The following is a 22798-nucleotide window of genomic DNA, read 5'->3' as shown; positions in this document are numbered from 1 at the left end:
CTCAGTTAAATACATTATCTGATGATATATATGCATATGAAAAGTTATCTATTAGCTGGTTTCTCTTTAAACTAAGATAAGAAACTAATTAACACAGGCTTTGGGAGTGTAATTTCTTCATGTTTGCCATAAGGATCTATAAAGGAAGGTTCTGCGGTTAACAGCGTAACTATTATAATGACAGCCAAAGATTAGATATGATTTGAAACTGACTGTGTACAGTAGTATACAGCACTGTATAAGTATTACAATTTACTCTTCTATAAAGCACTCCAAAATGACAAAAGCCAACTTCAGAAAAGCAGGGAAATGGAAAATAAGAAAATGAGATCAGGGGCCAGAGCAGTGGCAAATGTGGCTAACCTAGGACAGACCACAGTTTGATCCCCCAGCATCCCATATGGTTCCCAAGCCAGGAGCAATTTCTGAGCGTATAGCCAGGAGTAACCCGAGCATCACCAGGTGTGGCCCAATCCCCCTCTCAAAAAAAGAACAAAAAGGGCCCGGAGAGATAGCACAGTGGCGTTTGCCTTGCAAGCAGCCGATCCAGGACCTAAGGTGGTTGGTTCGAATCCCGGTGTCCCATATGGTCCCCTCTGCCTGCCAGGAGCTGTTTCTGAGCAGACAGCCAGGAGTAACTCCTAAGCACCACCGGGTGTGGCCCAAAAAACAAACAAACAAACAAACAAAGAACATAAAAAGAAAATAAGATCGGGCCCGGAGAGATAGCACAGCGGCGTTTGCCTTGCAAGCAGCTGATCCAGGACCAAAGGTGGTTGGTTCGAATCCCGGTGTCCCATATGGTTCCCGGTGCCTGCCAGGAGCTATTTCTGAGCAGACAGCCAGGAGTAACCCCTGAGCACCGCCAGGTGTGGCCCAAAAAACAAAAAAACAAACAAACAAACAAAAAAAGAACATAAGAAGAAAATAAGATCAATGTAAGATACATAATCCATTGTGAATATATGCTCACGCATATATATATATATATACACACATATACATATATATGCAAGTATATGTGTATTTGAGAGAGAGGGAGAAGGAAAATACAAACTAAACTAGGAGGCAGGAAGAATGAATTTAAGAAATTTCATTAGGTCATTTTGCAATTATTTTTATAATAATAGACAAGGCTTATATCTAAACCTACATCCACTAAACATCAACAAAAACAATCAACAGCTATCAAAAAAGAAGTTCAGAACCTACAAGAAATAAAGCTGTAAAATAAGAAGGAGTCAAACAGCATCAGCCCAGATTTAAGGACACCAAAACAGCAACGCACCAGGAAATAACTACACAAATTATCTTGAGGGTGACACACTGGCCTTTCTTTCAAATACTATGGAAAAATATTTTAGTGGACAATAGAATTAAGTGACACGGAAAAGATTAGACAAAGACTAGAAAAATCCCCAGACCACTCTCAATAAAAAAAGGTGAACACGAAGAACATTTACATTTAAAAGAAAAACAAAGCTTTGAAGCAAAGCTCTTTGAAGCTTCATACACAAAAATAACAGATTAAAATATACATAATGGGGGCCGGGCGGTGGTGCTAAAGGTAAGGTGCGCCTGCCTTGCCTGCGGTAGCCTTGGACGGACCGCGGTTCGATCCCCCGGTGTCCCATATGGTCCCCCAAGCCAGGAGCAACTTCTGAGCGCATAGCCAGGAGTAACCCCTGAGCGTTACCGGGTGTGGCCCAAAAACCAAAAAAAAAAAAAAAATACATAATGGATATGCAGAAGCTTATTTTTATATTTGAGACCTAAATATTATGCACATATCTAAGGAGTGCACATACACATATTCCATAAGCCATTAATATATTTAAACATGTCAGTATTAATTTTTATAGAAATCTAATTGCAGTATATACTCATTAATGCTTTTTGGAATACCTACTATGATTAGAAGTCTTAACTAAGTACTGGTGAAACACTCATGTATGTATTCTAGAAATATTGACTGAATAAGAACCTAGATCAGTTCCTGTGAACAGGAGCAATAGGTAGTGTGTTTGACATGGTAACTGGGGTTTGATCCCTGGTACCTCATCTAGTCCCCCCAAAACAGCCAAAAGTGATGTTAAGTGCAAATCTAGAAGTAACTCGAGCCTCACCAGTTATGTCCAAAAAAAAAAAAAAAAGAATCTAAGTCAATGCTAATAAGAAAATTCTGGAAGCACAGCAGAGAATTGACTTAGTTAAACAAAGTCCTGGTCCCTTTACTAAGAAATAGTAATAGTGGGGCCGGAGAGATAGCATGGAGGTAAAAGTGTTTGCCTTGCATGCTGAAGGTCGGTGGTTAGAATCCCGGCTTCCCATATGGTCTCCCGAGCCTGCCAGGAGCGATTTCTGAGCATCGAGCCAGGAGTAACCCCTGAGCGTTGCTGGGTGTGACCCAAAAACAAAAACAAACAAACAAACAAACAAACAAACAAAAAAGAAATAGTAATAGTGAAATAGTTTTAGTGAAAAGATTTTTTAAAAATTCACAAAGAAAGCAGACAATAGTGTCCAAATAACCCAAAACCATTAAATCATGCAAGAGACTAAATAATCTGAATACTTATTAATTCACTGAGTAAAAAAAAATAACATTTTTGGAGCCGGAGTGGTATAAGCAGTAGGGCGTTTATCTTGCACGCACTAACTTAGGAAGGACTGCGGTTGGATTCCCTGGCATCCCATATGGTCCCCCAAGGCAGGAGCAATTTCTGAGTGCATAGCCAGGAGTAACCCCTGAGCGTCATCAGCTGTGGCCAAAAAACCAAAAAATAAATAACATTTTCAACTATCAAATCTTATTAAACATATGTTTTAAACATATTTGGAGGGACCATAACCAACTGCACTCAGGGGTTTGCTCCTGGTTCTGCATTCAGAAATCACTCCTGGGGTGTTGAATGGGACCATACTGGATTCTAGGAATTGAACCCAAGTCTGCCAAGTGCAAGGCAAACAACCTACCCTCTGTATTGCTCCAGTTCCCTAAACATGTATATTTTAAAAGAACTAAAGTTATGTGAGGATAAGTGAAATCCTGATTAAAAGAACTTAAGGAAATTGACAAAAGTTGGGCCCAGAGAGATAGCACAGCGGCGATTGCCTTGCAAGCAGCTGATCCAGGACCAAAGGTGGTTGGTTCGAATCCCAGTGTCCCATATGGTCCCCCATGTCTGCCAGGAGCTATTTCTGAGCAGACAGCCAGAAGTAACCCCTGAGCACTGCCGGGTGTGACCCAAAAACCAAAAAAAAGAAAATCGACAAAAGTGAGAAAAGTTAAAAGAGGATAAACAAGAGAATAAAATTAAAAAAAAAAAAAACGGACTTCTGAATTCAATATGTATGTGAACCCTATATAATGAATTAAGCACATTAAAGAAAGATTTTAGTACTCGCTTTGGCAGCACATATACTAAAATTGGAACAATACAGAGAAGATTAGCATGACTCCTGCGGAAGGATGACACACAAATTCGTGAAGCGTTCCATATTTAAAAAATGGAAGGAAGGAAGGAAGGAAGGAAGGAAGGAAGGAAGGAAGGAAGGAAGGAAGGAAGGAAGGAAGGAAGGAAGGAAGGAAGGAAGGAAGGAAGGAAGGAAGGAAGGAAGGAAGGAAGGAAGGAAGGAAGGAAGGAAGGAAGGAAGGAAGGAAGAAAAAAGAAAAGAAAAGAAAAGAAAAGAAAAGAAAAGAAAAAGAAAGATTTTATACCATTACATACTCAAAATCTTTCGCCCCTCTCCAATTAAGCCATTTCAATATCTGGCATCAAATATATTGGTTTTATTTTTAAACAGTACTGTGACCTAAGTCTCTGGATTTCATCTGTTTTATCTAACCTCAGACTCACTTTTTTTTTTTAAATGAGAAATCAGTTGAAAAGACTGCTCTGCGTTATTGCCTACTAATGCTCTTGTGAGTTATTGTCCAAGAATGTCTCCAAGATATGTCAATGATAATAAAGTAGTCTTTGTATTAATGTGCATATATAGACCTAGTTCAACTCTAAGAATCACATGCTTCAGAGAAAATAATGAATTACTAAGAAAGTGTCAGTATTACAAACAGTTCAAACGTATCTGAAGTAAAATCATACTATTAACAACAAAAACCCCAAGTCCACAAAATTTAAGAATATTACCCAGCGTGACTGAGCTTTATCTCTGAAAGATTTGATGCTATGAAAGTTCAGCTACTTCCTAAGAACTGAATCCACTACTTCAATATTTGTTATAGATTCAGGTCTTGTCTGCAGAACATAAGCACCTACCAATATTAAATCTTATTATTCCCATACTGTAAAGTACACACATCAGCCTTTTCTATTAAAAACAATGCTGGTATTTCCAAGCATCTACAAAAGAATTTTAAACAGAAATAAACAGTGATTTTAAGTTCCATCATAATGGCTAAATATTAACATCAATCTTACTTAGGATGAAACTTTCCAAATTAGGCTGATGAAAGGGAGAAATCCCCATTCTTACCATCTGGTCCATGTAGGAGGCAAAGCACCAAAAGGCATCGACTTCATTTTCCATCACAAATAAAAGAGGGGAAAGTAAATCACTCATTCCTTGTACATATCCTAGCAAGAATAGAAAAGAAACAATCACGTCCCTGAAAACCTAGCTTTATGTAAGTTTATTTGCATGTCATCACCATTTCACTTTAAAGTAGCCCTTTCCTTGATTTCTGAAACTAGTAGACTGGAAAATAAATGATGAGAGGGAAGCCTAAAGTCAGGTAAGCAAGAAGAGCTCTTTAGGTGAAATGTCAAGCAGATACATAGAAGCTCACATCTATTCTGGTGTATATTTTACTACCAAGGGTAACAATGATAATACAAAATAAGGTGCAAAAGCATTGGAAAAAAAATAGAAGACCCAGAAGAATGACCATTTGATGTAAATGTATTGGACTCAAAGGAGATTTGCAAAGGAATAGACAAAGAGGAAAGAAAATAAAGGAAGAGTTGCCAAGTTAAGAAAAGCAAAGTTACAAGTCAGAGCAGTCAGCAGTGTCAACCTCCTTAGGTAAACCAAGTAAAAGAAGAGCTGGAAAGGGCCCAACTGCTTCAGGAACCAGGATCACTGGTACTTTAAATGAAAAGAACGAAAACAAAAATTACGGACCTCTTTTACAAGCTTTAACTATGGATTTCCTATTTGTTGATTAAAAATCAGAAATTAGGGGCCGGGCGGTGGCGCTGGAGGTAAGGTAAGCCTTACCTGCGCTAGCCTAGGAGACGGACCGCGGTTCGATCCCCCGGCGTCCCATATGGTCCCCCAAGCCAGGAGCGACTTCTGAGCGCATAGCCAGGAGTAACCCCTGAGCATCACCGGGTGTGGCCCAAAAACCAAAAAAAAAAAAAAAAAAAAAAAAAAAAAAAAAAATCAGAAATTAGGGCCAGAGTGGTAGCACAGCAGTAGGGCGTTTGCCTTGCATGCAGTGAACCGAGAATCATGGGTTCAATCTCCAGCATCCCATGTGATCCCCAAGCCTGCCAGAAGCGATTTCTGAGCACAGAGCCAGGAGTAACCCCAGAGTGCTGCCAGGTGTGGCCCAAAAATACAATAAATAAATAAATCAGAAATGTAAGGAGCTGGCAAGGTGGCGCTAGAGGTAAGCAAGCACTAGCCAAGGAAGGACTGCGGGTCGATCCCCCAGCATCCCATATGGTCCCCCCAAGCCAGGGGCAATTTCTGAGCGCTTAGCCAGGAGTAACCCCTGAGCATCAAACGGGTGTGGCCCTAAAAACCAAAGGAAAAAAAAATGTAAAAATGGGGCCGGAGAGATAGCATGGAGGTAAGGCATTTGCCTTTCATGCAGAAGGTCATTGGTTCGAATCCCGACATCCCATATGGTCCCCCGAGCCTGTCAGGAGCGATTTCTGAGCATGAAGCCAGGAGTAACCCCTGAGCACTGCCAGGTGTGACCCAAAAACAAACAAACAAAATAAATAAATAAATAAAAATAAAAACAGAAATGTAAAAAAAAATTTTCTTCACTTAAATGGTTTTTCATTTTTGCTTTTCACCTGAGTATATCATTTTCTGTTAATTTTCTTAGTTTCAGCTTATAAAACCCTCAATTTTCTTGATTGTTTAGACTTCAGCTTTAGGACAGATTCATGGTGCATTAGTGTCTCTGTTCCCTCTCTTCCTCCTTCCCCTTCACCCTCCCTCCTTCCTTCCCAGGAATCAAACCCAGGACTTCCTACGTACAAGGTAAGCATTCTACTGAACTACTACTCTACAACCCAGACCCAGATTCTTGAACCCCAAAAAGGAGGAATTCCTACTGGCCTTTCCATATAAGTCTTTTCATACACATCATTTAATTATGGTAACGTGTGTGTGTAAAAAATATATAAAATATATTATATATATGTAAATATTTTGGGTTGGGGGCAATCCGGTGATGCTCAGGGGTTACTCCTGGCTATGAGCTCAGAAATCGCCCCTGGCTTGGGGAGGGACCATAATGGGATGCGGGGGGGGGGGGGGGCATCGAACCTCAAGTCCATCCTACGTTAGCATGTGCAAGGCAAATGCACTACCTCATGTGCCACTGCTCCAGCCCCGACTTCTATATATTGTTTAACTTAAATGATTACAGTGGAATCTTGGGAGGTCTGTGGAAAATGTGTTTGATGTTTACATCCAAACCATATGTCCTATCATTCATTTCAATCTATGTGTACAAAAGCAATTTAAGGAGTAGACATTTAAATGGGGAGGGGTATTTCTGCTGAAAATGAACGCAATTCTGTAAAACAAAACCTCAGATTTGGAAAAAAATTCAGATTTGGAGCTGGATTGATTGTGAGGAATGATGAGTGTCTGTTTTGCATATAGCAGACCTAAGTTCAAGCCTCAGCATACCACAAGGTCAAAAAGAAAACTCATATTAACAGTGTAATAGGGGGAGGATACTCAAATTGCCTCAGAATTCTGTAACATAAAATGTCGCCCTCTTCCTCAAGCCTGTCCTATCATCTACTGCTATGTCTAGTCCCTGTAAGCCTCACTCTGCTGACAGGGAAAGAAGTCCAAAAAGGTGCCATGTATGCCTTGTTTGGGAGTGGCCCCATTCCCCCAGCACAAATGCAGAGGCTCTTGCAGCGTAAATACAATAGGTTACTTTAACTCTAGTCACAAAGCATGAAAAGAGACATGTGGATATATGGGCTCCTATGTCAGGCTTCCAGTTGAATAGTAGTAGACAATAGAATTACTAAAATACTTAGAGAAAAGATTCAGGGGGAAAATGGAGTTGAGGACATTTGCTATGAAATTAAAATGTAATATGCTTTTCAACAAATATATTAGATGTTTTCAAATATAATGCACACTTGCTGAGAAAGACGGCTGAGCAGTAGAGTATTTGCCTTGTAACCTACAGCACAGCACAGCACAGACCACACCACCAGGGGTGACTCCTAAATTCAGAGTGAGGAGTGACCCAGGAGAACTGTTGGAGGAAGCCCAAAAACAAAATAACATGACTCTACACACAGGAGGTATCCCTGGCTGTGCTCAGGGGACCACATGGGATGCTGGGGACTGAATCCGGATCAGTCGTGTGCAGGGCATAGGCCCTATCCTCTGTACTATTGTGCGAGCTCCTTTCGTATAACCTTAATGGTTATTTTCCTCTGGAGCCTATAATACAACACTCAAGAATAAAGAGATTATATGTTTGCACCAGGCAACTCCATAGACTCTTTTCTCAAGGAGATGTAAACCAGGCTATAAAAAAATCATGGGCACATGGGCAACACAGTGAAAGCTGGCAATCTTGGGAGGAGGGAGAGAGCCAAGTCCCACCCCCATCCCCTACTGCAGAAGCCATGCCGACTGCATCCATCACCCAAAATTGTACTTTGCATATGGCCCTGCTTCATCATTCCTCAACAACTCTCTGCAGAGACACCAATCTAACCAAACATCAGGTATGCAGATATATGGGTTGATATTACCAGTGCTACTTGGTAGTGAGTGCGGCATGCCCACCCCCACCCCACCCCCGCCTCCCCGTTTGTATCCTCCTTCTGGAAAGCCTGGAAGCTGAGAACATGCCCCACAAAGCCACTCTATCAGTAATAGTGCTTTGAATTACTGGACAACTTTATTTGTTTGATGCTGTCATCCTCATAAGAATACAATTTTGGGCCAGAGCAGAGGCACAATCAGTAGGGTGTTTGCCTTGCCCACGCTAGTCTAGGATGAACTGAGTTTGATCCCCTGCATTCCATATGGTCCTCCAAGCCAGGAGCAATTTCTGAGCACATAGCCAGGAGTAGCCTGAGTGTGTGGCCCAAAGCCAAAAAAAAAAAATACACCAATGGGTAGCTGAGGTCACAAAATCAAGAACTTACTAAACCTTCTGCCAATGCCTTAAGGACCTCATTGAAGATACAATAATTTTCACAAATTTGCTCGTCACTGTACTACTTCATTTAATTTTCTTTCTCTCTTTTTCTTTTTTCTTTTCTATTCTTTTTAAATAAATTTTCTCTCGGGGCCGGGCGGTGGCGCTGGAGGTAAGGTGCCTGCCTTGCCTGCGCTAGCCTAGGACGGACCGCGGTTCGATCCCCCGGCGTCCCATATGGTCCCCCAAGAAGCCAGGAGCAACTTCTGAGCGCATAGCCAGGAGTAACCCCTGAGCGTCACAGGGTGTGGCCCAAAAACCAAAAAAAAAAAAAATAAATAAATAAATAAATTTTCTCTCATTTACCTAGAAACAAATGTATTAATGGTCAACTATGTCAACTATATGATACATGTTTTTAAATAAAGCAAATAAAAAATTAATAAAAAGATTGAAGGGAAGACTAAATTTTTGTTTGTTTGTTTTTGGGCCACACCCGGCGGTGCTCAGCAGTTACTCCTGGCTGTCTGCTCAGAAATAGCTCCTGGCAGGCACAGGGGACCATATGGGGCACCGGGATTCGAACCAACCACCTTTGGTCCTGGATCGGCTGCTTGCAAGGCAAACGCCGCTGTGCTCTCTCTGGCCCCGAAAGACTACATTTTTATCAAAACTTTCCTAACACAGCAATGATATAGTTAAAAGACTGAAAATTATAAAAGCTAAACCAATTAAAGCTTAAAGAAAATTTGACCTGAATTTGCAATAGATTCATAATAAAAATATTTTAAAGAATACCATCCAAGTATAAAAAGAGTTACAAAGCATCTTTCATCTCTTCTCCAAAATAATCCCACCCAAACAAAAACTTTTTACTGGGTCAGGAGCAATAACATAGCAGATAGGGCATTTGCCTTTCACACGGCCAACCCAGGTTCAATCCCCGGCACCCTACTGGTTCCCCAAGCCTGTCAGGAGTCATTTCTGAGTGCCAAGCCAGGAATCACCCTTGAGAGACACCAATGTGGCCTAAAACCAAAACCAAAAAACTTTTTACTATAAAGTTAGAATAAATTAATTAAGGTATAAAAATTTTAAAGAAACTAATCCTTTAAACCTTCAGCTTACGTTTGGAATCCCTACTATATTTCTCTGTAATTCCTAGCTGAGGAGAGTAGTCAAACTAATTTTCATATTCTGATTGCTTAACGATTTTATTTTATACATAATGTTCTTTGTTGTATGCCATGAGTTGAGGGAACAGAATTAATGTACAAATTCCTTTTAATTAAAGATTAAGCTGTCTAAAATTAGCATTCAGTGATTTCGTACTAGTGCCAACTGATAAACATCTTAATCAGCACTATTGCAGTTTCTGAAGGTGTTCACTGAAATTGTTTTCATAGAAAACTTGTTTCAGTAAGGAATCAAAAAAACTTCTGCTCATCCTTTCTATAGGGGAGGGTTAGAATGTTTTTGGTCTTTTGTTTGATTTTTGTTTTGTTTATTTTGTTGTTGTTGGTTTTGGATTCTTGTGGGGTTTTTTGTTATGTTTTTCTTCTTTTTAAATTGATATTTATAACCTCTAGACAGACTCCTCCCAGTTTTTTTTTGTTTGTTTGTTTTGGTTTCTTTTGTTTTGTTTTTGGTTTTCAGTTATTTTCTTTTTCATTTTCATCTTTTCTTCTTTTTTTTTTCAAACAGAACCACATAATTTGGATCATCTTGTTCTGCCTCATAAATTGAGGGGGAAAAAATGGATGGTAACAGAATCAAACAGTCTCCATGAACATTGAGTCGAAATAAAAAATGATCAAACTTAAACACCGAACCCAAAGTCAAAGTCAACAGAATTGGTAGCCAATCCACAGCAAGCTATACACAGAAGGGACCACTTATTCTAGCAGCCTGGAGGGGGCAAAGGAGAGGGATATGGGACGCATGCTGAGAACAGGGATGGAGGGAGGACAACACTGGTGTGGTGGGAATGCACCCGATTCAATGTCACTATGTACTTTAACTATTGCTGTAAAAGGCTTATAATTCACACTGGTCACAATAAAAATTATTTAAAAAAATTATTTGCAAATAGAAAAAAAATCAAAAACTGCTCATCCTTTCTACAGGGGAGGGGGGAACATCTACACAAAGGTCACTTTTCCAGGTTAATTAAAGCTTAAAATTAGAATATCAAATAAAAAACAAAGAACATAGGAGTGAGATTTTTTTTAATTATTATTTTTCTTCAGCCTACTTACAATACTGAAAGTAACTTAACCTTTCAGATAGGTCATAGTTCTTTTGGTTTTGAGGGATTATTTGAGGGAAAGGGGAAGGAAGCATCACACCAACAATACTCAGGGAGCTACTCCTGGCTTGGTGCTTACAGGCACTGAGCCCCCATTATAAACACTGTAAACAAGGGTGGGGGTTGGGGGGGCAGAGAGATAGCGTGGAGGTAAGGCATTTAATGGACCTTCATGCCGAAGGTCATTGGTTCGAATCCCAGCATCCCATATGGTCCTCCGAGCCTGCTAGGAGCAATTTCTGAGCGTGGAGCCAAGAGTAACCCCTGAGCACTGCTGGGTGTGACCCCAAAACAAACAAACAAAAAAACAAGCACTGTAAACATATTCCAAAAAAAAATCACCTTGCACCTTGCATAGAAACATCTGAAAGTATGTCTCTATATTGTAAATTACTGTCCCTCCCTTAAATATTTGATTCCTTTATAATTTTTCTTCTGTATGCTTTTGATCATTTCTGTCCCCTTCATAACCATTAATGAATATATTTAGTGCAAATAATCAGATAAAATGCAGGTAACACAGTTTACTAGTAGAGTGTATGCTTAGAATGTCTAAGGTCCTAGGTCCAAAAACAGATACACAAGCATATACAAAGCTATTACATATGTCTAATAAATTGGTAAATCTCAATTTTAAAATATGCAGGAGTATTTTTAAATTACAATTTAGGGAACTTACCTAAATCAAAATCATACATGCAATAGGTCATCAGAATGTCATGAAGCAAAATCAACCCTGGATTATCTTGGCCTTCATAAAACTTGTTTGTTCGATCTGTTCTGTTAACATCTTTTTCTGAAGAGAAAAAAAAAAATCACATATTTGAAAAATACTTTTTTTTTTTTTTTTTTGCTACACCCAGCACTGCTCAGGGATTACTCTGGCTCTACACTCAGAATCACTCCTGGCAGGCTCAGGGGATCATATGGGATGTCAAAAATCCAACTTGGGTCTGTCCCAGGTCAGCTGCGTGCAAAGTAAACACCCTACCCTGCTGTTCCATATTTGAAAACTTTTCAAAATGACTATGCTTTAAAACTTTTTTAAACTATACTCTTATTCCTTTGCCCAATATCAGAATCAGAGCTTCATAGTTCTGCATGTATAAGGCGTCACAGCTTTCACCACCTAAGTTTTGATACATATACCATTTTTCCTCTCTCACCCTCTGGTACCTCTGGCCCCATAGTTCCTTTGATACCTCCGGCCCTCAGTCTATAAGTTATTTCTGTTGTACAAAAATAAGATTTTTATAGAGCTCATATCTTAAAAACATAGGATTATTTCCCATCTATTAATTTTATTTTTTGCCAGGCTTTTACTTAATGAAAATAATTCATCAAATTCCATTTCAAAGCTGCAATAAAATAACACTGTGGAATATATTTCAAAATTTGGTTCAATACCTCATGGGTATATGTTAAAGCTTTTTTAAATTTTTATCTCTATATAGAAATCTTCTAATTAAGTAGTAGGAAACATTTTAATTAATTAAAAACAACACTAAGTAATAATTCACTTTAGTTCGCCATAAAAAATGCCAGTCATGAAAGCATGGGATAGGCAGGATTAGTTGAAAACAGTAATGAATAAAGGTTTCTATGCAATCAGGCGTAATCAAAAAGATTTGTTTCAGTCATAATTGCTTCCATCACTATGAGCAGTATTATCAGCTTCTTTGTCATGTTCCATAATCATATTCACAACAAATTAAATCCTTACTCATATTATATATTTATCCAGTTTGTATATTATTATAAACAATTTATTTTAATTTTGAAAAAAATGAAAATTCACATTTTGCTAGAAATGGTTTCACACCATTAAAACATTTGGAAACATTACCACGTTGTACTGACGAATTTAGTTTACAAATGCACTGATATCTATTTTTATATGTATTAAATGCACTCTGCTGTACAAAAACTTTACAACTAAAAGGGCCTTTCCTAAATTTGAAAATCTTAGTAAATGAGAAAGAAGTCATCTAAAGCAGGGGTCTCAAAAATCCTTGAGTGCAAAGTCAGTAGTAAGCCTTGAACATTGGGGATGTGACCCAAACAACTAAAACAAAACAAAACAAAACAAAAAGATTCCTCTAGGGCAGGGCCACAAAATGTTGTAAGGAGGGCCGCAAACGGCCCAAGGGCTGCGAGTTTGAGACCTTGATCTAAAGACATTCAAATGGTTCATTTACTCATAAACATCTCTACTTAGGAGTATTGCAAACCACAATGCCTAGAAGAGGGATGGGGGAAATCTGCCCCAGAGGCAGGAGGGAAACTGGGGACACTGGTGATGGGAAATGTGCACTGCTAAAGGGATGGATGTTGGAACACTGTATGATTAAAACTCAATCATAAACAACATTGTACCTGTATTTCACTCTTGAAATTTTTTAAATTTATTAATTTTAAAAGAGTTATTCTAAAAAGAAAAAAAGACCCTCATTCAGTATAAGTAAGACTCTTGTCTAACCCAGCCGCTATAGAAAACAGTGTGGAGATACCTGCGAGAATTAAGAATAAAACTCCCACATGATCCAGGGGTCTCCTTCCTACTAAACATCTATCCCAAAATTACCAAAACATTAATCCATAAGGATATCTGCACATCTAAATGGACCACAACATTAGTCAAAGAGCTATGGTTTTCAAATGTTGAGTTGTAGATGAGCAGATAAAGAAATGCTGGCCTATAGGCACAATGAATACCACACAGCTATGAGAAACAATGAAATCCTGGAATCTGCCACAACCCAGATGGAATTAGAGGGTGTTCAAACTAGTGAAATGAGTCAGAAGTAGAAACGCAAATAGTAGATCATCTTGCTCAGATGTGTAGTATGAAATAAGTAAGTCCGATTCCCAGCATCCCATATGGTCCCCAGAGCCCCACCAGGAGTAGTCTAATCATAGAGCCAGAAGCGAGTCTTGAGTACCACTGAACGTGACCTTCCAAAAATAATAAAATCAGAACATCAAAAGATTTCATTCTTATGATATAGCTGATAAAGGTATGTAATTTTATGAACTCATCCACAAGTTGTCAACAAGCCAATATAGAAGATCTACCTTAATAAGTGGTTTAGGGGCCGGCGCGGTTGGTGCTAGAGGTAAGGTGTCTGCCATGCCAACGCTAGCCTAGAACTGACCACTGTTCGATCCACCAGCGTCCCATATGGTCCCCCAAGCCAGGAGCGGCTTCTGAGCACACAGCCAGAGTAACCCCTAAGTGTCACCGGGAGTGGCCCAAAAACAAAAACAAAAAAACAAAAAAAAAAGTGGTTTAAATGTGGCAAAAAGTTGTAACCTCACAAATTCTTTTCCTTTTCTGTTATATTGATAATTTATAAATTTAAAAAAGTCCAGCAAAAAACCAAAGGGCTTAAAAACAATTTACAACAAGCGATATATTTTATGAAAGGAAAAATAGAAATTATGTCTAAAAACAAATGAGGGAAACACTTGTTTGAAAGGAGCCCAGGAGGCAGGCTGGTGGGGGTGAGTGAGCGTCTTGAGACGCTGTGGAGGAAGGAAAGGTCACACTGGCAATGAGATTGGTGATGGAATATTGAATACTTGAAACAACTCTATTATGAGCAACTTTGTGGATCAAGTTTTCAAAGTTTCAGATATTTTTCACAAATAAAATTTAAGTTGGAATCATAACAAATAAAAGTAATTAACACCTATAGGATTAGACCTCAGCCTAAGAACACTTATGTTCAATCCTCCTCGGTTCAATTCCAGGCTTGCTCCCTACCCCCAAAAATAGCCCCGTTAACTGCAAGGCACTTTTTTTTTTTTTTTTTAAGAAAAAAAAAGGGGGAGGGGATTCCGCCTGAGAGACACAATGAGCATGGTGCTTGCTTGGTTTAGTACATAAACCATTTCAATTCCCAGCACGACCCGGAGTGAAGAAAATGACTGGGTGAGGAGACTAGTGGAAGTGTGGGGTGCGGGAGGAAACCATATGATAATGGAGAAATCTTGAAACACTGGTGAAGGGACTGGTGTAGTTGAACTGCAACTGTACAACAATAACTTCTAAGGTATCATCAATTATGATGCTTCAAAAGAATAAAATAAAATAAAAACTGTAAGACAGATGGGGCCAGAGTGGTGGTGCAAGCAGTAGGATGTTTGCCTTGCCCACACTAACCTAGGACGGACCATGGTTCGATCCCTAGCGTCCCATATGGGCCCCCAAGCCAGGGGCTATTTCTGAGTGCATAGCCAGGAGTAGCTCCCGAGCTTCACCAGGTGTGGCCCAAAAACAAAATAAAACAAAAAACTTTAAGTCAGAAAATATGACTACTAATCACATTTTACAAACTCCATCACTATTCATGTCAAATGAGTCCTCACTTCCTTGTCAAGTAGGCTATAATGCCCTACTTCAGTCCCTCTCCCTGTTCATAGAATTGCTTCATGTCTCATCTCCCCAACTCTAAAATGTTCCCTTCCACACACTATGTCTCCAATGAGGCTCTCACTTCCTATTTCTGACAAAATACAAATTATCTAGACTTCCCCACGTTCCTGCTATTTTAATATATCACTATATTTGTTCTCATATAATTGTACTTCGTACCTAATACTAAAAACTTCCATGATGGTAGTTTAAGACATGTCCTATTTTATGCATGAAATCCATCCTATTTTGGCTACCCTGAGGCGCTTAGTAATTTTTTATTAATAGGGGCCAGAGCCTGCATGCTGGGATGAGGTGGTCTGGGAGTGAGGGGTTCCACATGCAGTGCTGAGCCTGCACATGCTAGGGCTGTGCTCTACAACTTAAATTATATCCCCCAGGTCATTAAAAATAAAAAAGAAATTTGCTTTATGTGCCACACCCAGTGATGCTCAGGGATTACTCCTGGCTTGGGGACCATATGGGACGGCAGGAGATCGAACAGTGGTCCATCCTAAATTAGCGCATGCAAAGCAGATGCCCTACCACTTGCACCACTGCTCCAGCCCCTTAATTTTTTATTTCACTTTTCCCTCTAATTGATGCTATAGTTTTCCTTTCCTTCTGTTTAGAGATAATCTTTTTCTACAGGGCTATAAAAATACAGTTTCCCAATTTCTCTCCCATTCCTTCTCAAATTCTCTCCAATCAGATGGTCACATCCACTGCACCTCCATGCAGGGTCAACTTATTTTCATCTTACTTGAACTCCCAGTTACTGCCTAAAAAACTTACTTCATTTGACTTCTAGAATAAGAAACTCTTTTTTTTTTTCTTCTCATATATATGTTTTGTTTCTTTCTAAGTGTCAATGATTTCTCCGATGCAATCTTTCTGCTACCATCCTCACTTCCCACAGCTATTCTACAGACACCAGCCAGCATTGTTTGGTAAATAAAGTGAGATCGAGTCACTCCTCCACTCAAAATCCTCCAGTGGCACCCCACCTCCCTCCGAGTAAAAACTCAAGTTCTTGCAATGATTTAGAAACTTCTAAGTGATTCAAACCTGATCTTCCACCTTCGTTCTCTCCCGTCGGTCTCTACCCACTATCCCTCACCTTCCACATATACTTCAAACACATTCTCCTATGTTTGAAACAAGTCTAACACATTCTTTTCTGCTTTTCATGTTTCTACACATAAAACTGGAAAAAAAAATCACACATAAAATTCTTAACCCCTTCCCCTGCCTTATTTTTCTGCTTGGCCCCCATATCATTAATGTATTACATATGTTACTTTTATTGTTTAGTCTGAAAAGAACTTCCCTAAGACTAATACTTTTGTCCCTTTTCCCAAATGATAAATGTCAACTGCCTTTAAGAAATCACACAGTACAGGGCCGGAGAGAGAGCATGGAGGTAAGGCGTTTGCCTTTCATGCAGGAGGTCATCGGTTCGAATCCCGGCGTCCCATATGGTCCCCCATGCCTGCCAGAAGCAATTTCTGAGCCTGGAGCCAGGAATAGCCCCTGAGCACTGCCGGGTGTGACCCAAAAACCACACACACACACACAAAAAAAAATCACAGTACAAAATTGTCCCTATGTACCTACATGAACACTTTTTGGATAGGTGTTCTTAACATTTAAAACAGTGTGATTTTCTTCAGGTTTTTGTTTTGCTGTTTGAGTCACACCTAGTGCTGCTCAGGGACAACTCCTCATGCTCACCCTGTACACCAAGGCCTCACCTGGCAATGCTTAGGAGACCACACAGTGCTAAAGAGCAAATTTGGACCTACACACTTAAAAGCAACTGAGCTCTCTCTCTCTAGCACATAATCAATGTTATTTCCAAAATATCCCTAATCAAAGATTTAGAAAAACACTGCTCTGACTATTGGAATTACTGGGCTTCCTGCCTGCTCCTTTTTCTCTAGGTGGCATCCATTATTTCCATGAATAATTATACCACATACACAAATTTAAATACCTCAGGTTATTCAACTGGCCATTTGCCTTTTCTTTTATTTCCTGGCACCAAAGTATATTTTATCTAATTCAACTTCATCTTACTGCATTGTTTTTTTCTCCATTAAGGAACCACCAACTGCCTAGTATCTCCAGTCAAAAAATATAGTTAAAGACCAAAGATAGTTCTATGGGTTTACTACATGCTTTGCAGGCAGAACTGTCAGGTGCTAGTCCTCCAATAACCACTGGGGCCTAAACATGAGCACTGAGCCAGGAGCACCATGAGATGTGGCCAAAACCAATTCCCAATAAAAATATAGCTCCACCCTTAATTTCTCTTTCCCTTTCAGATCTCTAGATAATGGATCAAGAGTCTTACAAAATCTATCACCAAAAACATAAACTGAATACAATACAGTGGCACAAGCAGTAGGGTATTTGCGCAGTTCGATCCTCGGCATCCCATGTGGTCCCTCAAGCAGGAGTGATTTCTGAGCACATGCACATGAGTAACCCCTGAGCATCACTGGGTGTGGCCCAAAAACAAAAACAAAAACAAAAACAAAAGACAAAAAGCACACATACATACATTTTATTTATTAGGTTTTTTTTTTTTAGGGGGCCACCCCCAGTGATGCTCAGGGGTTATTCCTGGCTATGCATGCACTCAGAAATCGCTTCTGGCTTGGGGATCATATGGAATGCCAGGGATCGAACCAAGGTCCATCCTGGGTCAGCCACATGCAAGGCAAATGCCCTACTGCTGTGCTATTGCTCCAGCCCCTCATATATACATTTCTATTAGTAGAAAGCAATACATAGTTGAAAAAAGATAATAGAAATTAGATAACACTTAAGATTAATAGATATGCTTATCATGCTATAATTAATATATTCTTATAATTAAAAATAGATACATCCATTCTGGATCAGGCACCTAACTACATAGATGACATGACAATTTACTAACAGTTTCTGGGCTTCAATTTTATTATCTGATAAAAATAAAAGAATTGAATTACTTACTGTATGGCTTTGTTTTGCTTATTTTGGGCCACTCCTGGTGACGCTCAGGGGTTACTCCTGGCTATGCGCTCAGAAATCACTACTGGTTCGGGGGACCATATGGGACACCAGGGATCAAACCCACGTTTGTTCTGGGCAGGCGCGTGCAAGGCAAATGCTGTGCTATAGCTCCAGCCCCTACTATATGTTTTAACTCAATTGCATTATGGATATTTAAAACACCTACAATTTAATCCAATTTCCTGGATAAAATTAAGATTAGGACACAAGAAAAAAGAGAAGAGCAGTGTCATCTTGTCACTGCTTAATAAAAAAAGGAAGAGAATATGGAATGGGGAAAGGGCTTGTATTTCTAAATTAGATGACCCTCTAAGACCTTTTCTTCTTTAAATATTTGATGTCCCAGAGGAGAAAGCAAGATCAGAGACCCAACTCAATAGATTGAGCACATATTTTGTTTGCAGGAGGCCCAGGTTTGATCCCCAACACTGCCTGGTCTCCTGAGGAACTGGTCTCTCCCATCAGGATTTGGTGGAGCTACTCCTGGCTCTGTGCTTAAGGTAATGCTCGGGGTCAAATCTTCACTCTTATTTTCTATAGAGCTTTATGATTGGCAGATACCTGAACAGCAATAACTATGTAGTCCTTCAATAACTTTCAATAACTTCAATGATTAACCTTCAATAATTTAAAGCAACTTGTTATTTATCATTATAATCAGATAACTAATATAATTTGAAAGTAAGTCTAGTTTTTCTTTCTTTTATTTAGGGGATCCAAGCTCAAACCAGCAACACTTGTGGTTCTATGCAGGGAAAGGGTTCAACCCAGAACCTTGAAGATGTCTCACCGTTTGAGCTCAGAACAAAGTCAGTCTACCTTTATTATAAAATTCTATCAGTGTCTTTTGGGAGGAACAAACTATACCTCAATGAAGTCATTCAGTTTTCAAAACTTTTTAAAAAATGATGAGTCATTTATTGGGGGCAAAAAATGGAAGTATCAACTCGAGGGCCACCATAATGCAAATGTCACCTGGGATAGGGAAGGAACCCAGGAGCTCACATACGTAAGGAGAATGTTCTGCAACTGATTCAAATTTCCAGCCCTGTTGATGTCATGCTAGGTCCTGAATTCAAAGTATTTGAGTTTCACATCCAAAAAATCATGCAGCCAAAGCAGGAACAGTTTTGCTATGGACATTTGGTGACACCTAGGCCTGACCAGCCATTCCACCTACCATTTTTTTTCCTAGTGACCTTACATAGTCCTAACAGTAAAATAAAAGGTAAAGAGGAGGCAGCAGCAATAGCACCTACAGTAGCATCCATGCAGAAGAGCCTGGAGATCCCAAGGATATCTTGTCCCCAAATGACCCTAATCTTGAAATTCACAAAACCCCTGAGCCAGAAACAGAGAACTGAATTTCAGGAGGACAGTCACTGGATTAAAAAAAAAAAAAAAAGGAAGGTAGTATATTCGTAGAAGGCCTAGATAATACAAATCAAAGCCTACTAATAAGAATTATCTCTAGATTATACAAAAAGCTGTATTTTCTTTTTTTTGTTCACACTGAGCTCAATACTTTTTAAGACACTACTTTAGTAATAAGAAAAATATTTGATGAACTTAATTCAAATGCAAATAAAGTTAACTACATATTGTATATTCAGAGTCTAAAATTGAAAATTAAATCTAGCAGTACTTATAAATATACTACTAATAAGTTCATGCAATTATTAGAAGTGGAACACTAGAAACACTAAATACCCATTATATAATATACTCTCTCCAATTCTACTTATACTTTTGAGTCGTAACTTCATATTTCAAATATTAACAGCACTTCCCATGGAAAGCCTCTTGTATTTTCATATCAATAAGAAAAGATTACCGATAAGACTTCTATAATCTCTTAACCTCGAATTTCTCTTCTCTTGTTCCTCACTGACAGATTTCCACTGTAGTTTCATTCGGAAGTATTCATCACTAAAAAAATGACACAACAGTTTTGAAATTTTCTTCGAAACCTACCCAAGAGAGTTTTTCAACAATTATCAAAGCATTTGTAGTACTAGTGAAATGTACATTCATTTAAAAAAAAATAGTCATGATTAAATAAGCAAAAATAAAATAACCTTATATAAGTCATAACCTTTGTTTAAGCTACATTAATAATATCAGGTATGATTTTGAGAAAACGTATCAATCTTTATTTCATAACTATGATTCCTCTAGTTACTAAACACTACTAAAGTTCTGGAATAATTACAAATACAAATCTACATATTTTTAATGAGTTCCATTTCCTCAGTCTATTGATAGCAGAAACACAGTAATATAAAAATACCCTTGAACTGGTAAGAAAGGACTAAGAATATGAACTTGTTCATAATAACTGAGAGCTAGCTTGAAATCAAAGGCTACATTGGGACCACCAAACACACAGGGGGTAGAGCACTTGCCAACACAGGCTGTTTCATTTTAATGAACGAACGAAAGACCATCACTTACGTTTTTTGTCTTTGTAACTGAGTTCTTTCCTCCTTGGTGCTATCCCAAGGAAAATAACCCAAAAGAAATTTCCATGCTTGCTTTCTCAATGAATGACAAAGTCCCTGAAGAAAAACATATTAAACATATGTGTTTAAAAAAAAAGGAAAAAAGAAATTCAAATGTATAAATAAAAAGACTAATAGCTTCAGTGCTCTTTATATGCATTGGAGGGCAGGAGAGATAGCACGGTGGTAAGGCATTTGCCTTGCATACGGCCAACCCAGGACAGACTTGGGTTCAAATCCTGGCATCCCACATGGTCCCCTCAAGCCTGACAGGAGCAATTTCTAACCTCAGAGCCAGGAGTAACCCGAGCACAGTCGGGTGTGCCCCCCCCCCCCGCCCCCCTGCCAAAAAAAAAAGTTCTGTTGGAAGTGGCCCCTAAGCACCACTGTGGAGTTCACCATGCTGTCGTCTTCCCCACCCCCAACATTCTGAAAATGAGATAAAGTTGCCAGAAAAAATAAAAGAATATACAGTAGAATATCAGACAGAGGGGCTGATTTTTCTTTTAATAAGAGTCCTTACTTGATAAAAACTTCCACTGCTTGGAATATGTGTCTCCTTAGCAAGCCCTACAGAAGTTCAAGTAAGAAAAAGTATCTTTCCCTCAGCTTTAATGGTATTTCCTCACTCAACCTTCAGAGACTTCATGGGTGCCTCACTCTGTCTGAAAGAGATTTTCTGAGGATCAAACCCCAGGTCTCCTACATCCAAGACATCTGCTCTACCTCTAAACTACATCCACAACTATAGGGATTTCAAGATTTCACAGTTAAAATGTTCGTTCCTCTCTGCCCTGTAGGGGAAAAGAAGGAAAAAAAAATGAAAGAAAAACCTGATTATCAGCAATTTAACGTAGAAGCAAGATAAAAGCATTTACCCCTCTAAATATCATCTGTTTCATATTCTCCACATTTAAAATTCTTCCTTCTGAATCAATGTTCTTCGTCCATTCTTCCATGGACACTGGTTCCCTTCTTTGTACTGTTGGTCGTTCTCCCAAATCAATCTAAAATAGGATGAGCAAAAAGGAACACACCTTTAAACAGTGATATGAAGTCATCATACATACTAAAATTAAATATGAAAATATCACTTCTAATGTCCAGCAGTGAACTATAATATAAGCCTTCAATGTATTTTCTCTTTTCTACACAGATAAATGAGTGAGCAGAGATCATAGAGACAGCACGAGGGTAAGGAAAATGGGGCTGATATTGGTTTAATCTCCAACACCACACAATCACCAACACTGCCAGGTGTTACCCAGGCAGACCCCTGATCACCACCAGGTATGGCCCAGGAAATCAACAAGGACTGTCAGCCTACCACACATCACTTTTGGACCTCCTCCCAGCTGGCCAGGAGTAACCAGAAGGGAGTCCTAGGCCACATAAATACTGTTTAGGAGCTTCCTCCACCAACAAAATAACCAAGTAATTATTTCAGAGATAGCAAAACTTGGCTGAGTCTGGAGAAGAGCTCTTGGTTGACACCCTACGTACATCATATGGTCACCTAGATACTGTCAGGAATGAGCCCAAGCAGATACAAGAGTAGCCTACCAAATACTGCCCAAAATCAAAAGCCCAAAAAAAGAGAGGAAAAAACATTTGCTATCAACAATCTTTTATTGTTTTGTTTTGTTTTGGGGGCTATACCCGGCGTTACTCCTGGCTCTGTGCTCAAAATGACTTCTGGTAGACTAGGAAGGATGATCACATGGGATGCTGGAGATCAAACCAGGTCAGATAAGCATAAGGCAAACACGCTACCCACTGTCTATTGTTCCAGCACCAATTATCATCAATCTTGATTATAAACACATAAAACATTTAACATGTAAATTCTGTAAGACCTTTAAATTAGATTTTATTCCAAACTAAGCGTGTTGTTTTCAGATTGGATAAACGATCCATCAGCTCCACTGGAATGTGCTAGTTTTTTTAACAGACGCTGATAATTTTAAAATAATCACTTTTTAATATAAGCTCCTTAAGTACTTGACAATTTTCTAACTATATGTAGTCTAGAAGATAGCAAATTCAAAATTCTACACAAAGATCTGCTGAGCCTGGCCAGAGTACAGTGGAGTAAGGCACTTGCCTTACAAGCCAACTTGGGC

The 22798-nt window shown here is 39.1% G+C and overlaps 1 protein-coding gene and 1 non-coding gene across 2 annotated transcripts in view; one reads left to right on the top strand and one right to left on the bottom strand.

The window, feature by feature from the left end:
• Positions 1-22798, bottom strand: part of TBC1D15 (TBC1 domain family member 15) — a 76292-nt gene that overhangs the window by 14465 nt on the left and 39029 nt on the right. The window contains exons 8-12 of the mRNA XM_049782747.1: positions 21554-21682; positions 20629-20732; positions 20009-20103; positions 11374-11490; positions 4498-4598 (exon numbers count right to left, since the gene is read on the bottom strand). Of these exons, the coding sequence (XP_049638704.1) occupies positions 4498-4598; positions 11374-11490; positions 20009-20103; positions 20629-20732; positions 21554-21682 (546 nt within the window). The remainder of the gene's footprint in view (positions 1-4497; positions 4599-11373; positions 11491-20008; positions 20104-20628; positions 20733-21553; positions 21683-22798) is intronic.
• On the top strand, positions 3401-3507 carry LOC126023568 (U6 spliceosomal RNA). The gene has a single exon (XR_007500683.1). It is a non-coding gene; the product is annotated as a U6 spliceosomal RNA (small nuclear RNA).

Source organism: Suncus etruscus, chromosome 11 (assembly GCF_024139225.1).
Source record: "Suncus etruscus isolate mSunEtr1 chromosome 11, mSunEtr1.pri.cur, whole genome shotgun sequence".
Lineage (NCBI taxonomy): Eukaryota > Metazoa > Chordata > Mammalia > Eulipotyphla > Soricidae > Suncus > Suncus etruscus.
The sequence above is the reverse complement of the archived record's forward strand: the minus strand, read 5'-3'. Positions and strand labels throughout refer to the sequence as shown.